Consider the following 21165-nt stretch of genomic DNA (forward strand, 5'->3'; position numbering starts at 1 on the left):
GGCCCTCCCCTGGCTGTGTCAGACCCGTGTAGGACTGCAAGCGTTGGTGCTACGGCGAGAGAAGGTGTCCCACACAGCAGCCACCTGCTACCCAGAGCCTTGGGCCGGCTTCTCATCTGCCATCTTCCCCCTTCCTTCCTTAGCTGTGGATCCCAGGACACATGTGTACCATTAGGCAGGCAGACTCAGACATGTATACATCCTCATACCCAGGCCCTGCCTTGCCCCAGGAACCTCCACCCACCCTTGCTGGTTACCTGGACCCCAGGCCCCAGAGCTGGTTCCATGGGCAAGAGGGGCAGTGGCTAAGCCCAGGTCTAGGCGCCGCCAGGAAAACTTTGGTGTGAACGGGAAACGTCTCCTCCGCCCCGGGCTGGGGCAGGAAGCGCAGAGTCACGGTGGGGGAGGGGGGCCGCTTCCTCCCGGCAGACCGCAGGGATGTGGGGGGGGGGGGGGCCGGGGCACCCTGGGCCCCAGTGAGAGAGGCTACAAGCAACCTGGCCTCTGCTGAGGGCGGGGCCTGGTGCAGAGGGGCGGGGTCACCTGTCCTGGGTGGGGCTTGTGGGCCGGAGACGACTTCTCCTATCTAGGCGAGAGTTCTGATCCTGCTGCTGCAGTACCCTTCACTCAAGGCACCCTCAGCTCCCTGACTTACACCCAAGGCCTCAGGCCACAGGGGTTGTTGTAGAAGACTCAACCATACCTTTGTCCCACCCAGCTCCCCGCCCATGTCCTGGCTACCTCACCTGGATTCTGCAGTTCTCTTTGCACAGGAACACAGCTGATAAATCCTAGCCTAGCCCAAATCTGCTCTAACCTCTAAGCCCCTCCCCGGGGATAAGGGTGGGTTGTGGCTTATACAGGAGCTCCTCCAGGCTGGCCCCATGTGGAGCTCCCAACCGAGTCCAGAAGGCAGCCTTCTTTCCTAGAGTCAGAGAGGTGGATGGGGGAGCTAGAGTGAAGGATGAAGAGGCAAGGGACACACCATGGTCAGCACTCAGCAGCCAGGGGCCATGGACCTCTCACCCAAGGACCTCCAGAACTGTCTTTGGAGGGATGGCTACTGTTTGCAGCTTGTAGGCCAGGCTTGAATGACCGCAGGGTAAGGGGCAGACCCAAGCCAGACCCACAAAAAAACCTAGGCAGAGCAGCCCTGGGGCACTGAAGTGCAGATCTGAAGCCCAGGCAACTCAGAGAGGTGCCAGGGCCACCAAGATGCAGACCGACAAAGCCATCCCATTTTGTCTGTCAGTTACATTGACTGATCTCTCCTGCTGGTCAGCCTCCTCCTGATCAAGCAGCAGGGAGCCCCAAATACCCAGATCCTGAGATAGCAGAGGTGGCCAGGGGTCCTGGACTCTTTCCTCTGAACCTCTCTAATTACAGCTGGGAAAACAGCACGCCCCACAGGGGATGCCTTATCTACTACCTTGTTTTCCGTGTACCTTTGAGGATGCTGAAAGCCAGACCTTAGTTCTAGGCCAGGGTCACTCGTGATCGCTAGCCAGCCAGCCCATGCTGACCATGTGACCCTTGATCCCTGCCTCAGCGGCCCCACAGACCCCTGGCTGCTTTCAAAAATGTCTCAATGCTGTCTTCCCCTCTTCTGCCCCCAGTCAAGCCAGTCACTCAAAATGTGAGTCTTCCTGCCAGCTGCAGCTCTGCTGAGCACCTGAAAGCCCAAATTTGACCGTGTCTAACCCCTCTCCATAAAGGCTTAACCGCTGAGCCTGGCATTCTGGGCTGCTGGTCCGACCAGGACCTGCTTCTCCAGCTTCCGCTTCTCCCTCTGTGTGGTTCATATCCTCCTGTCCAGGCCTCTGCACACCCTATGCCCCACTGCCTCATGTGAGTTGGGCTTTTGGCCACATGATGGCCTCCTGGTGGCCATCACCTTGATCAGCCCTCCCAGGACAGGAATGGGTCCCTCACTCTCTACACACTCCTGCTTTCTGTCCCTAGAACCACACCCTTGGCCTGTCCAGTCCTGTAAACTTTCAGCAGGTTGGGCTGAGCTGTGTTCAGGGCTGGGGCAATCAAGACAGCCTTCATGGGCTCTGAGAGGGGATGAGGAGGTCTCCAAAGCACAGTGTTAGGCAGGGGTGGGGTAGCTGCCTGTCCTGCCTCCCTGGGTCTGACTTTTTCTCTCTGGAAGGCCTCAGGCCAGCTCTGACTGTGGCTTGAGACTGCAGTGTGTCGGGGCATGGGAGTCCCTCAGGGAGCCAGGGTCAGAAGGCAGAGAATGGCAAGGGACGAGAGCACGGTGGCAGTGCTGCATGTGAGGGTTCAGGACCTGGGCAGGGTGGCCATGACGCTCAGGCTTCCCATGCCCCTCTTGGAGACTCTGCCTTGGTCAGTCATGGGTCCTTTCTCCCTTGCCAGCTCTAAGCAGAAACACGGCTCAGGGACAGTCCAGGCCCTTGCCCAACCTAACTGGGTTGAGACCCCAATCCTGCCTCCAACTAAGGGTAGGTTGGGAGCAGCCACACCTGCCAAGTCCTCTCCAGGGCATAGGTGATGCTCAGGTCCTGCAGCAGGGAGCAGATTGTGGGAACGAGGAAGGCCAGTGTCCCTGAGAAGAGGGGGTCTCATGGTCACCTCCACAGTGACCCCAACTTATGGCCAACTAGCTGTGAGGGCACTTGAGGGTGCTGGGGATGAGGGGCTCCCGAGGGCTGCTTAGGCTCAAACAGTCCCTGGGTGGGCATGAAACTGCCATTCCTCTGGAATTCTGAAGTAACCCAGAGAGCTAAGGGCTGGTGGTTGTAACACTGGTACAACCAATGTACAGGGGGCTGTCTGCCAGGGTGACAGGGATCATTGAGCTGCCTGAAACCATGCTGCTCCAGACCCTGCCTGACATACCCCAAGTCCAGTGCACAGTAGGCCTCGAGTGGGCATCCTTCACCATCAAGGCCAGGTCCTCCTGGACCATCCGGCTGAGCAGCTGCACCAGGAGGACCTAGAGCACATGATTGACTAGTCATGTGCTCTATCACAAGCTCACATCTTTGGAGCAAATCCACGGTCTTCCCCGACATCTGAGGCCCTGCGTGGGTGGTGCCCACCTCACCTCCAGCCTCCACACCCCAAACCTAATGGATGCCCAGGCCCAAGGGCGTTACTCACTGTCTCTACCCCAACCAGCTTAGCTCTCGTTTGCTCTGCTGGAATGCCCCCATGAGGGGCATTAATGCCCTTTGTAGACCCGTTCCTGTCTGGTGCCTCTCACCAACCGAATCGGTGGTGAGGGCATGGGTTCCGGAGTCCAGTCCTCATTCCAGCTCTCAGTAGCTTGTTACTTAACATAAACTTCTTTAAAACCATCGCTTTGTTTCATGGGTAACAGTTCTCCAGCCACACCTACCCAACTAGAGGTCAGAGTAAGGTGAGCGGAGCTCCAGATCCAGGGGCTCTGGCCTGCCTGAGCTTCCTGAATTTCAGGCAACAACCCCCAGCCCCCTCTGTGAATGACAGTAAGAGGTGTTAATGGACCCCAGGGAAGAGGTAGGAGCAGGAAGAGAGAGAATAGCACAGCTCAAGAGTGGGTGACTCTTCTCAGTTAGAGCTGCCTGGGCGGTAGTGAGCACTCCATCTTCAGGGACAGACAAGCTGAAGCGGGACAGGGTGGGGTCTATGTGGAATTGCCTATCTCAGGCTGGGGGCCTGATTCAGTATCAGGATGGGAAAGATAATGTCAAGATAAAGTGACTTCCGGCTACATCACCAGGATTGGACGTCAGGCTTAGAGGACCATAGGTCACGGGATGAAGCAGGGAGACGGGACTTTGCTGGGGCAGGGACAACTGAGGATAGTGATCTGAGTGCCTGGGTGGCTGGGCCAGTCTCTCCCCCTTATCTGGAGAGGGGTTGCTGAAAGGGTGAACCTTCTGATCTCCATGTCACCCACCCTGCCCTGGGGCCTGATCAGCCCTTTGCACTTTTTTTTTTTTAAACAAGGAAAGCATCGATTTATTGAAATGAAAGCACACTCCACAGAATGGGAGCAGGCTCCGAGAAGCGGCTCAAAAGCCGACCATCCCCTTGTACTATCACTATGGAAAATGAAATTTCCTTCCAGGGTCCCGATAGTCCCCATAGTAATTGACCCTGTTTCTACGGGGACCCCACACTTCCCTATCAGCTCTCCAGTTGTCATGATAGCTCCAGGAATTTCCAGTGCCTACCTCAATCCTGGGCTGTGTGCTCATCTCCCCATCACTGTGGGCCCTCCTCCTTCAGGTGCCTGGGTAACAGCACCAAGGAAGTGATTCCACCTTCCCTTTGCCCATTTTGTCAGGTAAACTGAGGCCCAGGAAGGAATATGACCAGATAAGGTCCCAGTTACCCAGGCTGGAGTAAAGTGATGTGATCTCGGGTCATTGCAACCTCTGCTTCCTGGGTTCAAGTGATTCTCCTGCCTCAGCTTCCCCAGCAGCTGGGACTACAGGTGCACGCCACCACGTCCAGTTAATTTTTTGTATTTTTAGTCCAGACGGGGTTTCACCATGTTGGCCAGGATGGTCTTGATCTCCTGACCTCGTGATCTCCCCACCTCTGCCTCCCAAAAGTGCTGGGATTACAGATGTGAGCCACTGTGCCCAGTCAAGTCCTGGCCAGGCTTCTAAGAGGCAGTAGAGATCATCAGTTAGGGAGAGGGTACTAGGGGAAGTGTAGGCAAGACAAAGTTGCCTCCAGCCTGACCTAACCTCCCGGGACCCTTGTGAGGCCTCAGTGGCATAGCTGGATAGTTCAGCTTCTGCTCCCTTCTGTCACCTGAGGGTTTGTTTTGCCCTGACCTTTGTGACCCTGAGTGCCCTTCCACATTCAGTGCCCCCTCGCTCTGTGACCCTGTTCACTGGGGGGTTGCTGAACATCAGTGCTGCTCTGGTCTGAACAGGGGCCACTCACCTGCATGCTATATGGCATTAACTGTCCAACCGTCAGTCCATCAGATGCTGTTCCCAGTCCCCCAATACTCTCCTGCCCTTCCTATGCCTTCCCTGGGGTAACTCTGGTGGGCTTGGATCATGAGTCCTCTGGATGAGCCCCCACCTGTCCACCAGGCCTGCTTGACTAGCTCTGCCCTGCCCCCACTCCCGACAACTTGTTTCTTGTCCCACTGCTCCTGCTGTTCCTTCCTCTCAGCCCTCAAAGCCCAAACTCACCCTCCTCTGGGGTGACTTCCTGACTGGTCACTGCCATGGGACCCACCTTCTCTATCCAGTCATTCAGCTAATATCCAAAGAGCACCTACTACATGTGAGGTCTGACAACTGTGGTAGGCCCCTGCCTCGGTTTCCCCACCAGGGCCCTAAGGAGCTCAAATTGAGTGAGGTCCTGGGGTGCTCTGCCCCTTCCCCTTTCCCTCAGCAGCCACTCACAGTCCCCTCCCTTACTATGAGGCCCCCAGTTGAGCTGGGCCCACAGTGGGAGGGGGTGGGTGGGTCTAAACCTGGGGTCTTTAAGAAAGAGAAAGGGCAGGAAGGGGTTACTCCCCCATCTCCATCCCCACCCAGACCCAGGACTGGGGAAACAGGTTTGCCAGCTGGTGTCAGCTCTCACAGTTGAAGGGAGGAGTGCAGGTGTTGCTGACTGGGTTGCTGGCCAACTCAAGGGTCTCTAAACACCCTCCTTCAGCTCCGCCCCTTACCTTACACTCCCCCTCCCCAAGTACACACACAACAGGTCCCTAATAGGATTTAAAGTCACAAGCACTACACCTCCCTGGGTTGGGGGTTCCGGGAGCAGGCGCAGGCAGGCAGGAAGGCGAGCTGGGAGGCTGGCGCTAGCTTCCTCTTCCCAGGCAGCCTGGCCCCGCCTGGCTCCAGGGTTTGCTCTCACATCCTGGATTTGTTTGCCTGGCCCCAGGCTGCCCCCTGCCTGCTTAGGCCTCCAGAGCTACAATCTGCCAGCCTTTGCTCTATACGTCCCCTGTGAGGTGAAGAGCTCTGGGAGGGGGAGGCTCGGCACAGATATGAGCCATAAATACCACCTGAGAGGACAGTTGAGGGGGCGGGGGGTGGCCATGTGCAGAGCTCAGTAAGATGGGACATCAGCAGGCAACCATGCTGGAGTTACAGTCCTGGGAGATACCAAGACACCCTCAGCAGCCTGCCACCCAGCCTGAAGACCTATTATTAACATCCCTCACACTCATCACCTGGTTTAAGCCCCCTTTACCTGCTCACACACCTAGAACCTGCCCATAGCTGTGGAGCAGTCAGAGGAAGAAGGACTAGGGGTAGGCTTCTCTTCACACCCTCTGCTCCTTCACAGCCACTAGAGATGAAAGCAAAGAGCCTGGGGCTTGGGAACCCAATGGGGCCAGGGAAACAGGAGCCTTCTCTGGTCTGGACCAGCTACAATGGCTACCTCTCCACAGAGTCCACGAAGCACCTGAGGTCAGGGCTGTGTCAGGCTTTTTTCTTTTCTTTTCTTTTTTTTTTTTTTCCTTTTTGAGATGGAGTCTTGCTCTGTCACCAGGCTGGAGTGCAGTGGTGCAATCTCGGCTCACTGCAGCCTCTGACTCCCTGGTTTAAGCGATTCTCCTGCCTCAGCCTCCCAAGTAGCTGGGATTACAGGCACATGCCACCAAGCCCAGCTAATTTTTATATTTTTTTTTTAGTAGAAATGGGGTTTCACCATGTTGGCTAGGATGGTCTCGATCTCCTAACCTCATGATCCACCTGCCTCGGCCTCCCAAAGCGCTGGGATAACAGGTGTGAGCCACCACAGTCAGCCAGGGCTACGTCAGTTTTACAGGCAGGAAGCAGAGGCTGAGAAGTCGAGTTTGGTCTGGGTTATACCAAAGGACTCTACTCCATGCCTGGACTCCTGCCAGGGGCCTCAACCTCTCACAAGCTGAGCAGACTAAAAAGGCTGTGGTCCTTCTGGCCTGGACTCCAGGTCTCCGGGAGACAGTTGACCAGCCTCCTCACTGAGGGCCAGCCCGTCTGAGCAGGAATTCCTCCCAGTGACAAACTGTTCAGGGCACACAATGGTCCATTGTGCCCAGGGCACACCTGAGCCAGGAGCATCATGCCTGGCCGGTGCAGGGAGGGAGGTGCTGGGTGAAGGGGAGGGAGGTGTTACCCTGGGATCCCTCCCTGCTGTGGGTGCAGAAGGAAAATGGGGGACTATGTGTGAGAGACGGTTTCAGTGACACCAGGTTCTCAGCTGACGGGACACCTGAAGTGTTCTCTGAGATGGGTGGGGAGCTCAGGATGAAAGGGCCTCCCTCCATCCTTTTCAGACATTCCCCAGGGCCTCAACGCCCCACCCTCACCCTGGGCATTCAAAGCAAAACCTTTTCTTCTGCTCCTAGAGAGGTCCTGGGTCCACCTCCCAGAATGGGGGTGGGGTGGGGTCGTCTCAAGTCAGGGAGGAGCTTATCTCAGCCTGTTCGTAGGGGTTGGGGGTAGAAATGCAACTCAAGAAGAATCTGCGGTGGGAGCATTCCCCTTCCCCACACTCTCCCTAGTCAGCACACACACCCCCCTACATCGGCCCACACTCGCAGAGTCATTGGCCACGACCACCCAATCGGGCCGCGCCCACGGGAGAGGCAGCCGACATGCAAATTGAGACCCCCTCCCCCTAGCCTCCTGTCCAGAGAGGCCTCAGTTTCCCCATTTGTAAAAAGACGAAGTGTCCGGCCGCCTCGGCCCAGGCCACTCTCCTCCAGCAAGAAAGACTCAGGGTTCACGGTCCTGCCGTGGGGGTTGCTGTGAAGTGCACGACCGCGAGCTCTGTACCCAAGGCATAAGTGCCAGAGGCACTCGGCTGGCTGGGGGCACACACGTGCGTGCGGAGCCGGGGCATTCCCTGCGCGCGCGTCTACGCGGCCCCAGTGGCGCGGGGCACAGGTGCAGCAGGCGCGGGGCGCGCGAAGCTGGGGGCACCGCGGGTGCGGGCACGGGGCGGGGCGGGCTCACCTGCGCGTAGTAGAGCAGCCACAACTCGTAGAGCCGCTCTGAGGCGGCCATGGCCGGGCCCGGCTCCGGCCCTGCTGCGCGCCACCTGTCGCCGCCTCCTCCGCGCCGCCCGCCGGCTGCCTTCGGCCAGGCCCATGGGCGGAGGGCGTCACTCCGGGGCGGAGCGGCGCGGTACTACTGGGGAAGTCTGCGGCTCTGGCCTCCGCGGCTCTGAGCCACCCAAGTCTGCTCGCTCCTCCTCCTCCTCACTGGCGGCCGCCGCCTGGCTTCCTGCACTTCGCTGCAGTCACCGCCGCCCCGCCTCTCCTGGGACCGTGCAAAGGGCGGCGAGTATGGCAGGAGGAGGGGCCTGTGGGCAGGGCGGCCCAGGAGGGTGCCTCGCCGCCCCCCCCCCACCAGTCCCATTGGCAGGTACAGCCTGAGCCTCCGGGACGGGGGTCGGGGTGAGAAATTCCAGACTTTCCCAGGGTCTGCATCCGCCTAGGACGCAGCCCGCCTGACTGGAGTTGCCGCCATTCAGGGAAAGGTCGGCGGGTCGCGTGTGAGTGGCGAGGGTCCTTCAGCAAGTAATAATGACTAACACCACCATGCAACCCCTGTGGCGCTTATCAAGTGTCTGGTGCTCCTCTGTCGCTTTATGGGAAGACTGAAACGCAACGTTTGAGCTCTAGCTGTTTGTTGAGTGTGACGGCGAGAAGTCAGAGAGCAGCAGGACTAGACTGAAATACCTTCAGGGCAGCGATGCCCTCCCAGATCCCAGAGAAGCTTAGACCGTTCCCACGGGTCCCCCTTCCTCCTCCAGGAAGCCTTCCCAAAATTCCCAAACTCTCCAGTGGAGGGGCTGTCCCACTCCGCAACTCCAGGGCCCAGAACTTGCTTCACATATTTTCTTTCTTTAACCTCAGGAGATGGGTGCCTCATGGTTCTGTTTTACAGATGGAGAAACTGAGGCTTTGGCTAAATGAGGACCACATGGGCAGCCAAGGGCAGCAGGGACAGGGACCCAGGCTTGACTGACTCTTTGTTGGGTCCCTGCCACCATCACCCCGTGCCCCTTTCCCTATGTCCAGATTATGAGGTGAGGGACCCCCTGGTGTTAGGCAGGGATCAGGCCCTTTGTTGGGACTGGGGAGAAGTTTGCTGGGCCCAGAGAGGTGCTACTGGTTCCAGGAGTTGACCAGTCTGGAGACTCCTAGACGTTGGGTGGTCAAGAGAACACAGACCCTGTCCCATTTTGCTCTCCTAGTTTCTTGGGCCACACCTCCAGTCTGGCCTTTTCTCCTGCTCTGTGCAATCACAGCTCTGAGCTGAGGTTTCCTGAGCACCTCCAACCCGCATGCCAGGCCTTGGCAGAGCAACCCATCCATTACAGGGAAGAAGGCTTAGACAGACTCAGGTTAGTGAGGACAAGAGGGCCAGTGAAGGGAGGGACAGACCTGTGGCCTGTGGCCCATGAGCCTCTGAAGAGAGTTGGAAGGGGAAGAGTGGATGCCCACCTGCAGCCAACCTGGGAAGGGAGGCCTCAGGAAGGGAACAGCCTTGCTCAGAAGCTAGTTATCCCCTGGCAGTGGAGGGGGGCAGGTGGAAGCATGGTCTCCTATTCCCAAGTGAGGGGGGTGTGGCCTTGGGGACTCTCACATACTGAAAGAATATCTTGAATTCAGCCTAAGTGCTCTCTCTGTTATCAGGACACTCTGGTTAATGCAGGAAAGAAGACTCTGGCAGCTTCTGCCAGAGAGCCATGAATCTTGTGGTGACTTGCAATCGGGTCCAAACCAACCCTTTCTAAGCTGGGGGATGGGGTCAGTCCTTGAGGCCCACTGGACCCAGGTTGCGGTTTGCTCTTCACTGGGGAAGGTAACTTGACCCTGAGGACTTTGCTGCTCCAGGAGGGGATGGGAGTGAGAGGGGATCATATCTGAGTCCAGAGGGAAACAACCATCGAACCAGGTCCCTCACTATACAGGCTTTGTCTGAGCTGAGGGTGGTCACAGAGGGGCTTAGGGGCATTTGTCAGGGGAGTCCGGGGGGGGGGGGCACGGACAGCTGTAGAGGTGTGACGCATACCTCATATTAGGGTGGGATCGGAGTGGAGGGTCAGGGAAGGATTCTTGAAGGCATTCGAGGCTTGAAGAATCAGGTGAAGTGGACAAGGATGGATGGGTCAGGGCATTCCAAGAGGCCAGCATGGAGTGAGCTGTGGTTGGTGCACAGGCAAAACCGGAGCGATCGACGCACTCTTTTCTCCTTCTCTCAGGTCTGATTCCACCTGCTGCTCTTTCACTGATCAGTGATGGATAAATCGAGCCTTAGCATTTTTTTTTTTTTTTTTTTTTTTTTTTTTGCTGGCTCCCTACCCACTAGGCAAGTTGCCCTGAAGAATAAGAGCGGGGCAGGGCGGGAAGGGTCGGGGCTGGGAGGGCCCGCCCATAACAACCCAGCACTGATTGGCTACCAGGACCTCTCATTCTTTCATTCTCGTCCTTGGATTGGCCGTGAGACATTTATCCACTCTCTTTAGGCCTGCGCGTTGCAAGACGGGAGAAAAGGAGGGGCGTCCGCAGGCAAGATGGAGCCGACTGTGGCCGGTGTGGGCCGGCTAGAGGAAGAGGCACTGCGGCGAAAGGAACGGCTGAAGGCCCTACGGGAGAAAACCGGGCGCAAGGTGAGAAATGCGGAGTGAAGGTCGTAGTAGAGGCAGCCAGCGTTCGGGGTCCGGGTCGGGTTTGAGAAGAGCAGGGACCAATAGGGAAGGACAGCTGCCGAAGGCGCGCATGCGCAGACGCTTACGCATGCGCGAGAAGACGGCGCCCGCCCACGAAGTCAGGGACTGCTTGGCGTGGTACTCCTCTGGCGCTGGTGTGGTAGTCGCGCATGCGCTGGGGTGGGTAAGGCAGTGGTCAGCGACCCGCAGTCCACCGACTCCTGCTTCCCGGGCGTTGCTCGTGTAGGTGTCGAGGGCCACTTGTACGTTTAGAGGCTTGTTGGGTTAGGCGTGATTTGTTCCGTTTATGGCCAAGTTGGTCTTTAACACCCACATTCGATTCTGAGTCTGACAAGACTCCTCTGTCCGGCAGCACGCCTTGGACAGGACAGCAAGTGACAGCAGTGGGTACACAGCAGGAATCGTTGCATGCAAAAATCGAAAAGAGGCCGGGCGCGGTGGCTCATGCCTGTAATCCCAGCTTCTGGGGAGGCTATAGCAGGAGAATCGCTTCAGCCCAGGAGGCAGAGGTGTAGTGAGTCGAGATGGCGCCACTTCACTCCAGCCTGGGTGACAGAGCGACTCCATCTCAAAAACAAAACAAAACTTAAAGAAAGGTCTATTTCTAAGTAGGGTGGGCCTTAGAAGTTGGGAACGAGGGCCGGGCGAGGTGGCTCACACCTGTAATCCCAGCGCTTTGGGAGGCCGAGGCGAGTGGATCATTTGAGGTCAGGAGTTCCAGACCAGCCTGGTCAACATGGTGAAACCCTGTCCCTACTCCAGATACAAAAATTAGCCAGGTGTGGTGGCAGGTACCTGTAATCCCAGTTACTCGAGAGGTTGAGGCAGGAGAATGGCTTGAACCGGAGGCAGAGGTTACAGTGAGCCAAGATCGTCCCAGTGCACTCCAGCCTAGGTGACAGAGTGAGACTTGGTCTCAAAAAAAAAAAAAAAAAAAAGCAGGGGTGGGGAAGAGAAGGGCCTTAGTTTTTTCTTTGGGGATGGGCCTACTAGCCCATAGTTGCCATATTCGGAAGCATTTTTCCTTGCTCTGGTTTAACACCAAATGCAAAGTTCCATTTGTTCATCTTTCCAATGTAATGGAGAGGAAGAAGAATTCTGAAGATCACTTACCTGTGTGCAAACTGTAGATTGCTTTTTTACTTGGACTTGGGACACATTGCTTCATCTCCCTGAGCCTGGGTTTCTTCATGTCTCCAGTGGGGAATGACAGTCCCTACACATTCATTCTCACTGTGTTATTGTGAGATCTAATGGGATAATCTGTGTGAAAGGGCTCTGGAGACCACAGAGGGCCGAAGTTGTTGGTTCTGTTGTTGGATGGGTGAAAACTGTGTCCTTCAGTGTATGAGGTACAAAGGATGTTAAATTTATAGACCTGTTGGAGATGGGCGGGGACACTTCCCACTTTCCAACTTAAAACAGGCTGGGCAGCCTGAACCCTGTTTTCCTTACTGCATGACAGTCTGGTGTCCTGTATGAAAGTGAAAAGGGAAGTAATAAAGAGTGAAAGCTGGCTAGAGTGGCTTCTGCTTTTGTTGGCTGCCTGTTGAACATATCAGACAGTTATCCCCTAAATTGCCTGTCCCAGAGAAGCGCAAGCCTCAGCCTTTCCAACAATGGCTAGTCCATCTGAGCTGTTTGCTTGGATTTAGGACTCAGGTTATTGGGGCTGGGTTTGAGGTTACAATGCAAAGGACAAAATAGCATCCACGGAGCCCATTGCCATGGGAAGAATGTGCCAGATCATCAGGAGAACAGGCCTTTAGAAAGGGATTCTCTCGGTGGGCTGGAAATATGGCCTGATTATTTTTTTCTGTGTTTTAAAATTGTGGGAAAATACGTATACAGTTTACTATTTTGACCATTTTAAATGTATAATTTAGTGGCATTAAGTACATTCTCTGTGTCTGTAATTATCACCACAATCTATTTCCAGAACGTTTTCATCATCCCAAACTCTGTACCCATTAAACAATCACTCTCCATTCCCCCTTTCCCCAGCCCCTGGCCATTACTGTTTTACTGCCTGTCTCTGAATTTGACTACTCTAGATACCTCAGATAATCAGATCATACAGTATTTGTCCTTCTGTGATTGGCTTATTTCACTTAGCATGTCTTCACACACTTCATCCATGTTGTATTGTGTCGGAATCTCAGTCCTTTTTAAGGGTTAATATTCCATTGTATATACCATGTTTTGTTTAATTTAGTTGCTTCTACATTTTGCCTGTTGTGAATAATGCTGCTATAAACATGGGTGTACAGATACCTGTTTAAGTGTCTGCTTTGAATTCTCTTGGGTATATAGTCAGAAGTGGAATTACTGGGTCATATGGTAATTCTTTTTAGTTTTTATTTTTTGAGACAGTCGTGCTATGTTGCCCAGGCTGGAGTGCAATGGCACAATCTTGGCTCACTGCAACTTCCATCTCTGAGTAGCTGGGATTCCAGTAGCCTGCCACCCACCCAGCTAGTTTTTTTTGTATTTTTAGTAGAGCTGGGGTTTCACCAGGTTGGCCAGGCTGGTCTCGAACTCCAGACCTCAGGTGATCCACCTGCCTCGACCTCCCATGCCCAACTTTTTTTTTTTTTTTTTTTTTTTTTTGAGACAGAGTTTTGTTCTCGTTGCCCAGGCTGGAGTGCAGTGGCACAATCTTGGCTCACTGTATCCTCCACCTCCCAGGTTCAAGCGATTCTCCTGCCTCAGCCTCCTCAGCAGCTGGGGTTACAGGTGCGTGCCACCATGCTCAGCTAATTTTTGCATTGTTAGTAGAGATGAGGTTTTACCATGTTGTCCAGGCTAGTCTTCCAACTCCTGACCTCAGGTGATCTGCTCGCCTCGGCTTCCCAAAGTGCTGGGATTACAGGCATGAGCCACGGCACCCAGCTGCTAAATTTTGTATTTTAGTAGAGATGGGGTTTAACCACATTGGTCAGGCTGGTCTCCAACTCCTGACCTCAGGTGATCCACTCACCTCGGCCTCCCAAAGTGCTGGGAATATGGGTGTGAACCACCACCCCTGGCCCCCCTTTTTTAAAAATTACATTTGAGTGATGTCAGGTGAGGAGAAAGGAGATCAGTCTCAAATCTGTCTTTCCGTCAAACTAAAACTGGGGAGTTTATATAGCGGGGAGAGGAATGTAACTGTGTGTAGGGAAAACAGCTGGATGATATAATTCTGTGTTTAGCTATTTGAGGAAACACCATACTGTTTTCAGCAGTGGTTTTACCCAGCAGCAGTGTGCAAGGCTTCCGGTTGTCACATTCCCAGCAGCAGTGTGCAAAGCTTCCAGTTTTTACATTCCCAACAGCAGTGTGCAAGGCTTCCAGTTTTTACATTCCCAACAGCAGTGTGCAAGGCTTCCAGTTTTTCCACATCCTCCCCAACACTTTGTTATTTTCTTTTTTAAAAAAAAAGAGTCAGGGGTCTCACTGTGTTGCTCCAGGCTGGTCTTGAACCCCTGGGTTCAAGTGATCCTCCTGCCATGGACTCCCAAAGTGCTAGGATTACAGGTGTGAGCCACCAAAGTCCAGCCATCTTCTTTTTTGGTTTTTGTTTTTAGTTATAGCCATTCTAATGGGTGTGAAGTGGTATCCTATAGTGGTTTTGATTTGCATTTCCCTAATGATGAGTGATGTTGAACATCCTTTCCTATGCTTGTTTGCCATTTGTATATATATATTTTCTTTGAATAAGTATCCAGGTTCCCTTTGCCCGTATTTTTATCGGGTTCTTTTTCTTGTTATTGAGTTGTCATTGCATTGTTCATATATTCTGGATATTAAATCATTATTAGAGATGAGATTAGTGCTATTTTTTTCCCATTTTCTGGATTATCTTTTCACTCTCTTAGTATTGTCTTTTTTTTTTTTTTTTAATTAATTTTTTGTAAAGATGGGGTCTCACTGTGTTTCTCAGGCTGGTCTCAAACTCCTGGCCTCACGCAGTTCTCCATCTTTGGCCTCCCAAAGTGTTAGGATTACAGGCGTCAACTACCGCACCTGGTGGGTATTGTCATTGGATGCACAAAAATTTTAAAATTTTGATGAAGTTCAATTTATCTGTTTCTGCATTTGTTGCATATACTTTTGGTGTCATATTTAATCCCTACGGTTCTTGAGTGATTTGTTTAATAAGGTAAATGCTTGGGGACAAGACAGTTAGGAGTCTAAACTTTGAGTTGATTTTCTATCCTGTGCGCCTTTCTGCCAGACCTTTGAAGTGGAGAGTCTAGGGAGGAAGTGTGACTGCCTGCTGTGGCCAGATAAGACCTTATGAGTCTCCTCCCTCAGAGAGGAAGTGGCTCCACATTTTTACTTGAGACTTCTGATGTGACAACAGACTCCCGGATTGAGCACCTTCTCTGCCTGCACCTGCCAGTGAAGAGCACCTGTTTGCCCCGTGGGGATGGCAACTTGCTGCTTTCCTAGCACTCAGTAGCAGGTGCTTCATTGAGTTCTTACTGCGTGCATGATTTTGCTGAAGGCCTTAGGAATTTCAGGCCTGGAGTTGGTTTTCCTCATGGTTTTATCTTTCTTCCTTACTCTCACCAGACTATAAACTCATGATTTAGTGGTGTTATGACAAATCAGAGTCCTGAGATTGTGGCAGATGGAGAGAGGCAAGATTAGGGGTTGCAGTGTTTCCATATATTATTCTGTATAAAGCTCTCTTGTAGTCATGCAGCTGTAGTTTTACAAAGACTTCCTGGTCAGCCCACCTGATGCCACTTATTAGTGAGGGGAGGTGGGCAAGAGGCTGAGAGGACCTGGGATGTTCAAGGCTGTGGAAGGGAAGTGATGTCTCCTGGATTCCAGCCCATGCAAGACCGCCAGGGGGAAGGGGATTCTATAGAGGAAAAGCACCGCCTGAAGTAGCATCTTGGAGATCAGCCACTTCCAGTTGACAGGTGGAAGGACAGTATTGCTGGCATTCATTTTCTGGAAAAGCCAGGCAGAGCCTGGGGAAGCTTCATGGGAAGACAGCATGGAACTTGAGCTGAGCCATGGAGGGTGGGGAAGAGGGAGAAGGGTCTCAAGGTAGCTGGTAAGGAGAGTGTTCCTGGGGAGCATATCAGAGGTGAGAACATTCAGGCGCATAGAGGCGAGAGTGGAGATGCTCCAGGGAGTTTGACAGCAAGCACTTGGCAGTGACTGGGGCAGGGGTACAGTATGAAAGTGCTGGACCTGGGGTACTCTAGTAGCCAAGTTTTGCAAGAGCCAGGATTTCCAGCAGGGATGGTAGCCAGCCTGGGCACACTTTTCTGTATTGTATTTGAACCTCATTTCCTGACGCTCATCCAGAAGTTCCAGGCTGGGTGAGTAGGTGAACAGTTCACGGCTGTGTGGATGAAGTTCTGTGGCATCTCTTCACAGTGCTGTTGAGCAGGGCAATGTGAGGCCACAGTCCTCTTTTGACCTTTTCCTTCCTCAGCAGCCAAATGGAGGCTCTCTAAAGGTGATTAACTTGGCACAAACATCTGCCCCTTGGCTGTCAGCTTTCCTGAGCATTTTCCCTGAATTGGGTTGTCTCTTGCTGCTCTGAGACAGGGATATTGGCTGGCTGGCTGGCTGACCAGCCCTTGGGGCTGAGGTCTGACTGTCAGGTTGCAGGTTCCAGGCAACTAGCAATTCCTGGTCATTACCTGGCTCTAGAGGTGAGAGCAGCAGCATTGTACAGTACAACTTTGTGCAGTGATAAGTGTTCCCTAATCTGTACTGTAGCCATGGGCCATCTGTGGCTTTTCTTTTTTTTTTTTTTTTTTTTGAGACGGAGTTTCGATCTTGTTACCCAGGCTGGAGTGCAATGGCGCGATCTCGGCTCACCGCAACCTCCGCCTCCTGGGTTCAGGCAATTCTTCTGCCTCAGCCTCCTGAGTAGCTGGGATTATAGGCACGTGCCACCATGCCCAGCTAATTTTTTGTATTTTTAGTAGAGATGGGGTTTCACCATGTTGACCAGGTTGGTCTCGATCTCTCGACCTTGTGATCCACCCGCCTTGGCCTCCCAAAGTGCTGGGATTACAGGCTTGAGCCACCGCGCCCGGCCACCTGTGGCTTTTCAAACCCTTCAAATGTGGGTGCTAGGCAGGCACGGTGGCTCATGCCTGTTATCCAGTGTCCAATCTTTTGGCTTCTCTGGGCCACATTGGAAGAATTGTCTTGGGCCACACATAATATATACTAATGCTAGCTGATGAGCTAAAAAAAAAAAACTCCATGTTTTAAGAAAGTGTACGAATTTATGTTGGACTGCATTTTTTTTTTTTTTTTTTTTTTTGAGACGGAGTTTCGCTCTTGGTACCCAGGCTGGAGTGCAATGGCACAATCTTGGCTCACCGCAACCTCCGCCTCCTGGGTTCAGGCAATTCTCCTGTCTCAGCGTCCTGAGTAGCTGGGATTACAGGCACACACCACCATGCCCAGCTAACTTTCTGTATTTTCAGTAGAGACGGGGTTTCACCATGTTGACCAGGATGGTTTCGATCTCTTGACCTCGTGATCCACCCGCCTCTCGGCCTTCCAAAGTGCTGGGATTACAGGTTTGAGCCACCGCGCCCAGCCGTTGGACTGCATTTTAAGCGGTCCTGGGCTGTGGGTTGGACAAGCTTGCTATAATCTCAGCATTTTGGGAGGTGGAGGTAAGGGGAATCACTTGAGTCCAGGAGTTTGAGGCCAGCCTGGGCAACGTGATAAATCTCCATCTCCACAAAAAATACAAAAAATTAACCTGGAGTGGTGTTGCACGCCTGTAGTGCCAGCTACTTGGGAGACTGAGGTGGGAGGGTCGCTTCAGCCTGGTCAGGGTGGAGGTTGCAGTGAACTGAGATCACGTCACTGCACTCCACCTGGGTGACAGTGTGAGACCCTGTCTCAAAAAAAAGAAATGTGGCTACTGTGACATTTAATTTTAGTCAGTTTACATTTAAACAGCCACACATGTCTTCTAATTACTTAATGGACAGTGCATCTCTGGAGGACTTGCTCCCTTCAGCCTCACTTATAAGAAACCATGTCTTGGTGGGGCGCAGTGGTTCACGCCTGTAATCCTAGCACTTTGGGAGGCGAGGTGGGCGGATCACTTGAGGTTAGGAGTTCAATACCAACCTGGCCAACTTGTCGAAACCCCATCTCTACTAAAAATACAAAAAATTAGCTGGGCGTGGTGGCGGGCACCTGCAGTCCCACCTACTCAGGAGGCTGAGACAGAAGATTTGCTTGAACCCAGGAGATGGAGGTTGCAGTGAGCTGAGATTGCGCTACTGCACTCCAGCCTGGGTGATGAGAGTGAAATTCTGTCTCAAAAAAAAAAAAAGAAAGAAACCATATCTCTACCTGAGCTCCAGTTGTTGAGAGCTAAGGGGCAGAAGGAAACCCAAATGACCATCAGATCAGCCTTGGGAGCCCAAAGCTGGGCAGCAGGCTTGGAAGTTGGCCATCTTCATGGCCAGTATCTCCAGCAGATGCTGATTTGGGGCCTTCTGTTGTATGTACCCTGTGGAGTTAAGTGCTGGTGATTCGGAGTGGTATAGTTGTGATTTACACATTCAAGAAATGGGCAGTGCAGGCCAGGCATGGTGGTGACTTATTCTTGTAATCCCAGCACTTTGGGAGGCCAAGGTGGGCAGATGGCTTGAGCTCAGGAGTTCAGCACCAGCCTGGGCAACATAACAGACCTTGTCTCTATTAAAAATAAACAAAAGTAGCTGGGCGTGGTGGCCCTCACCTGCAGTCCCAGCTATTCGGGAGGCTGAGGTGGGAGGATTAAAAAACAGAAATAAAGAAATGTACAGTGCAGATTGGCAGCAATGCCAAGGTAGATGTCATGCACTAGTACTCTCTGACTAAGGGGTACTAGGGAGGGTCCCTGGCCAGGTTGGGGGAGGGTAAAAGAGGGAACCAGAGGGAGGGGCTGGCAAGTCTTGCTGGAGGAACAGAGGGAGTGGCTGAGAGCCCAGTGTGCTGGTTGAGAAGTCAGACTTGTCCATGTCCTGATCATGCCTCAGGAAGTTGCCTCTATCCCCATTCCATGTGGCCACATCCCCAGGCCCAGAAGCCTGGTTGCAAAGTCAGCCAAGGCGATCGATCACTGTCTCCTGTGTTGACAGCCTTTGGCAGGTTGGCAGTTATAATATTTGTGTGGCAGTTGTGGCAGAATCATGTTCCTTCCCTGAAGCAGGACTTTGAAGCAGGGTATTGGTTCATCCCTGTCTGATAGACCAGGAAACCCTGGGTCGAAAGAATGTCTCTTGATCATGCTTTGAGTTGTTGTAGACCCTAGATTGTCCCTTAGGCCTGCTATCCCTCGACACTGCTCACCCCCAGGTGCTTGAGAATAAGTATCCTTGGGAAGGAGCCTCCACCCATTACATAGGTAAACTGCAACCAGGCTGCCAGGTGGAGGCCGAGTGGTGGAGTGGAGAGAATAGGCTTTGGAGACAGATCTGATTTAAACCTCTGCTCCATTAATCACATCTATGGAACTCAGGTCTGGAAAAATCTGAGCCTCTCAAGATGAGCCTCTCTCTCTCTTAGAACCTCGAGCAAGATACCGCTTCTGAACTCATCAGTAGCTAGGAGAACAGAGAAAGATGCTGTAAAGTGTCTGGCTCAAGATCTTGTACACAGACCTTTTATAAACGTGGATGGCTGTCCTTTCTTCCTTACCCTGTTGTAAGTGGGGACATTCAGGTGGTCCTCCTGTCCTCTCCACTGGGTGACAGTGGGTGGAACTGGCCCTGGTTCCAGTGAAAGCAAAGAGGTCCTTCTCCTGCACCCTGGCTTTACATCCTAGCCCTAATGTTTTGAAGGTAGAGTTTTAGTGCAAAGTGTTAGATTAAGAAGAAAATGCATTTGCAGAGCCACAGCCAAGGTGGAGTGTGAGTGCTTTTTCTTCCTAAGGACCGACCTTTTCTGCCTCAGCTCTCAGACTCCAAGGTTGTGGAGGCGGTGAGAGGGAGAATCTTCTGTGTGGGAGATTTGGGGTTCCCAACACACACCTATGATGAGCCAGCGTTTCCTTCTGAGGGCCTCAACATGTTCATGTATGAAATGATGGTGTTGGATAAATCAGAGTTTCTCAGACCTACCTGTTCGTCAGGTTGTCTTGAGAGACAATTTTTAATCCCTTTCTGTGGCCCTACCTCAGACCTATTGTGGTCCTGGTATACAGCCTAGAAAATCATGCAATCTTAAAGTTCCCCTGGCGATTCTTTTTTTTTTTTTTTTTTTTGAGACAGTCTTGCTCTGTCGCCAGGCTGGAGTCCAGTGGCACAATCTTGGCTCACTGCAACCTCCGCCTCCTGGGTTCAAGCGATTCTTCCGTCTCAGCCTCCCGAGTAGCTGGGACTACAGGAGCATGCCACCACACTCGGCTAATTTTTGTATTTTTAGTAGAGACGGGGTTTCATCATGGTGAGAATGGTCTCGATCTCTTGACCTTGTGACCCGCCCGCTTCGGCCTCCCAAAGTGCTGGGATTACAGGTGTGAGCCACCGCGCCCGGCCCGCAGGTGATTCTGATGCATTTTTCTGGTCATCTGTGATAGACTGATGCTAGACCTCAGTCTAAGGGTGAGGGGGAACCATTGGAGGCCTGAGCAAGGCAGACATGCTCTGCCCTGCCCTTGGCTAACTGTGTGGAGGTACGAGGCAGCGGCAGGAGCCCAGGTGTCAGGCAGTCCACACAGACAGCGTTCCCAAGATGGTGAAGTACAGGGAGAGTGGCTTTGAAGGAGAAAGCAAGAGTCTGGCTTTGGCCACTTTAAGCCAGAGATGACTGTTAGGTTAGACATGGAAGTGAAGAAAGACATAAGCAGGTGTCTGGACTGGAAACAGATACAGGAGGTCAAGCCCTGGGGCTGGACGAGGCCCTCTGGTGACAGAGCTTAGACAGCTGAGAGGGAAGATTGGGAGATCAGTCTGTGCCCTGAGGCTTGCCCTGCAGGTATTTAGCTGGAGTTGGGAGAATCCAAGGAAGCTTGGTTGGGTGGAGCAGGGTGGAGACAGCGGGGCTGAGAGAAGCCAGGTCAAGACGGGATGGGTTTTGGCAAGACAAGGTTTTGGCAAGATGGAATGGGTTTTGGCAAGACAAGGTTTTGGCAAGACGGGTTGGGTTTTGGCAAGACAAGCTCATAGGTGAGCTTGGTCCAGCTGTGTCAGGGGTGTGTGTGGGAGGGGAAGGTGCCAGTGGAGTCCAGGCCAGCTGGGTTGAGGTACAGCATGCTAGCCACAGTCTCCCTGTGATTTGAGCCTCCTTTCCACTGCTTGAAGGCCTCACTGGACCCCAGCCGGGACACCCACCCCGCCTCTCAGGAGGGTCGCGCCAGGCTGAGGCAGTGCCCTTGTAGCCTTGCTCTCTGAACTCACCTGGAGTTTGGATGCTGACAGCCTTCTTGCTAGTGCCCAGGTCTTCAGATTGCCATTCTAGCCCCTTTTTTTCTCTCTCTATCCCCCACCCTCGCCCTGTTGTCCAGGCTAGGGTACAGTGCTGAAGCGA

The 21165-nt window shown here is 53.2% G+C and overlaps 2 protein-coding genes across 9 annotated transcripts in view; one reads left to right on the forward strand and one right to left on the reverse strand.

The window, feature by feature from the left end:
* The window catches only part of NBEAL2 (neurobeachin like 2), a 31373-nt gene extending 21429 nt beyond the window's left edge, over positions 1-9944 (reverse strand). For 2 of the 6 annotated variants that reach the window (XM_074403956.1, XM_039477413.2), the window contains exon 1: positions 7938-9943. In XM_074403956.1, coding sequence (XP_074260057.1) covers positions 7938-7988 — 51 coding nt within the window. In that variant the 5' untranslated portion in view covers positions 7989-9943. Of the gene's footprint in view, positions 1-257; positions 7879-7937 lie in introns of those variants that run through there. The other 4 variants (XM_074403957.1, XM_074403955.1, XM_074403954.1 and 1 more) reach the window with 3 other exon arrangements.
* Positions 9945-10394: 450 nt separating this feature from the next.
* Positions 10395-21165, forward strand: part of CCDC12 (coiled-coil domain containing 12) — a 52712-nt gene continuing 41941 nt past the window's right edge. For 2 of the 3 annotated variants that reach the window (XR_012518726.1, XR_012518727.1), the window contains exon 1: positions 10609-10884. Coding sequence is in view for 1 of the 3 variants with exons in the window: in XM_003926278.4 (XP_003926327.1) it covers positions 10507-10602 (96 nt within the window). In the remaining 2 variants the exon portion in view is untranslated. The other variant, XM_003926278.4, reaches the window with a different exon arrangement.

Source organism: Saimiri boliviensis, chromosome 8, assembly GCF_048565385.1.
Source record: "Saimiri boliviensis isolate mSaiBol1 chromosome 8, mSaiBol1.pri, whole genome shotgun sequence".
NCBI lineage: Eukaryota > Metazoa > Chordata > Mammalia > Primates > Cebidae > Saimiri > Saimiri boliviensis.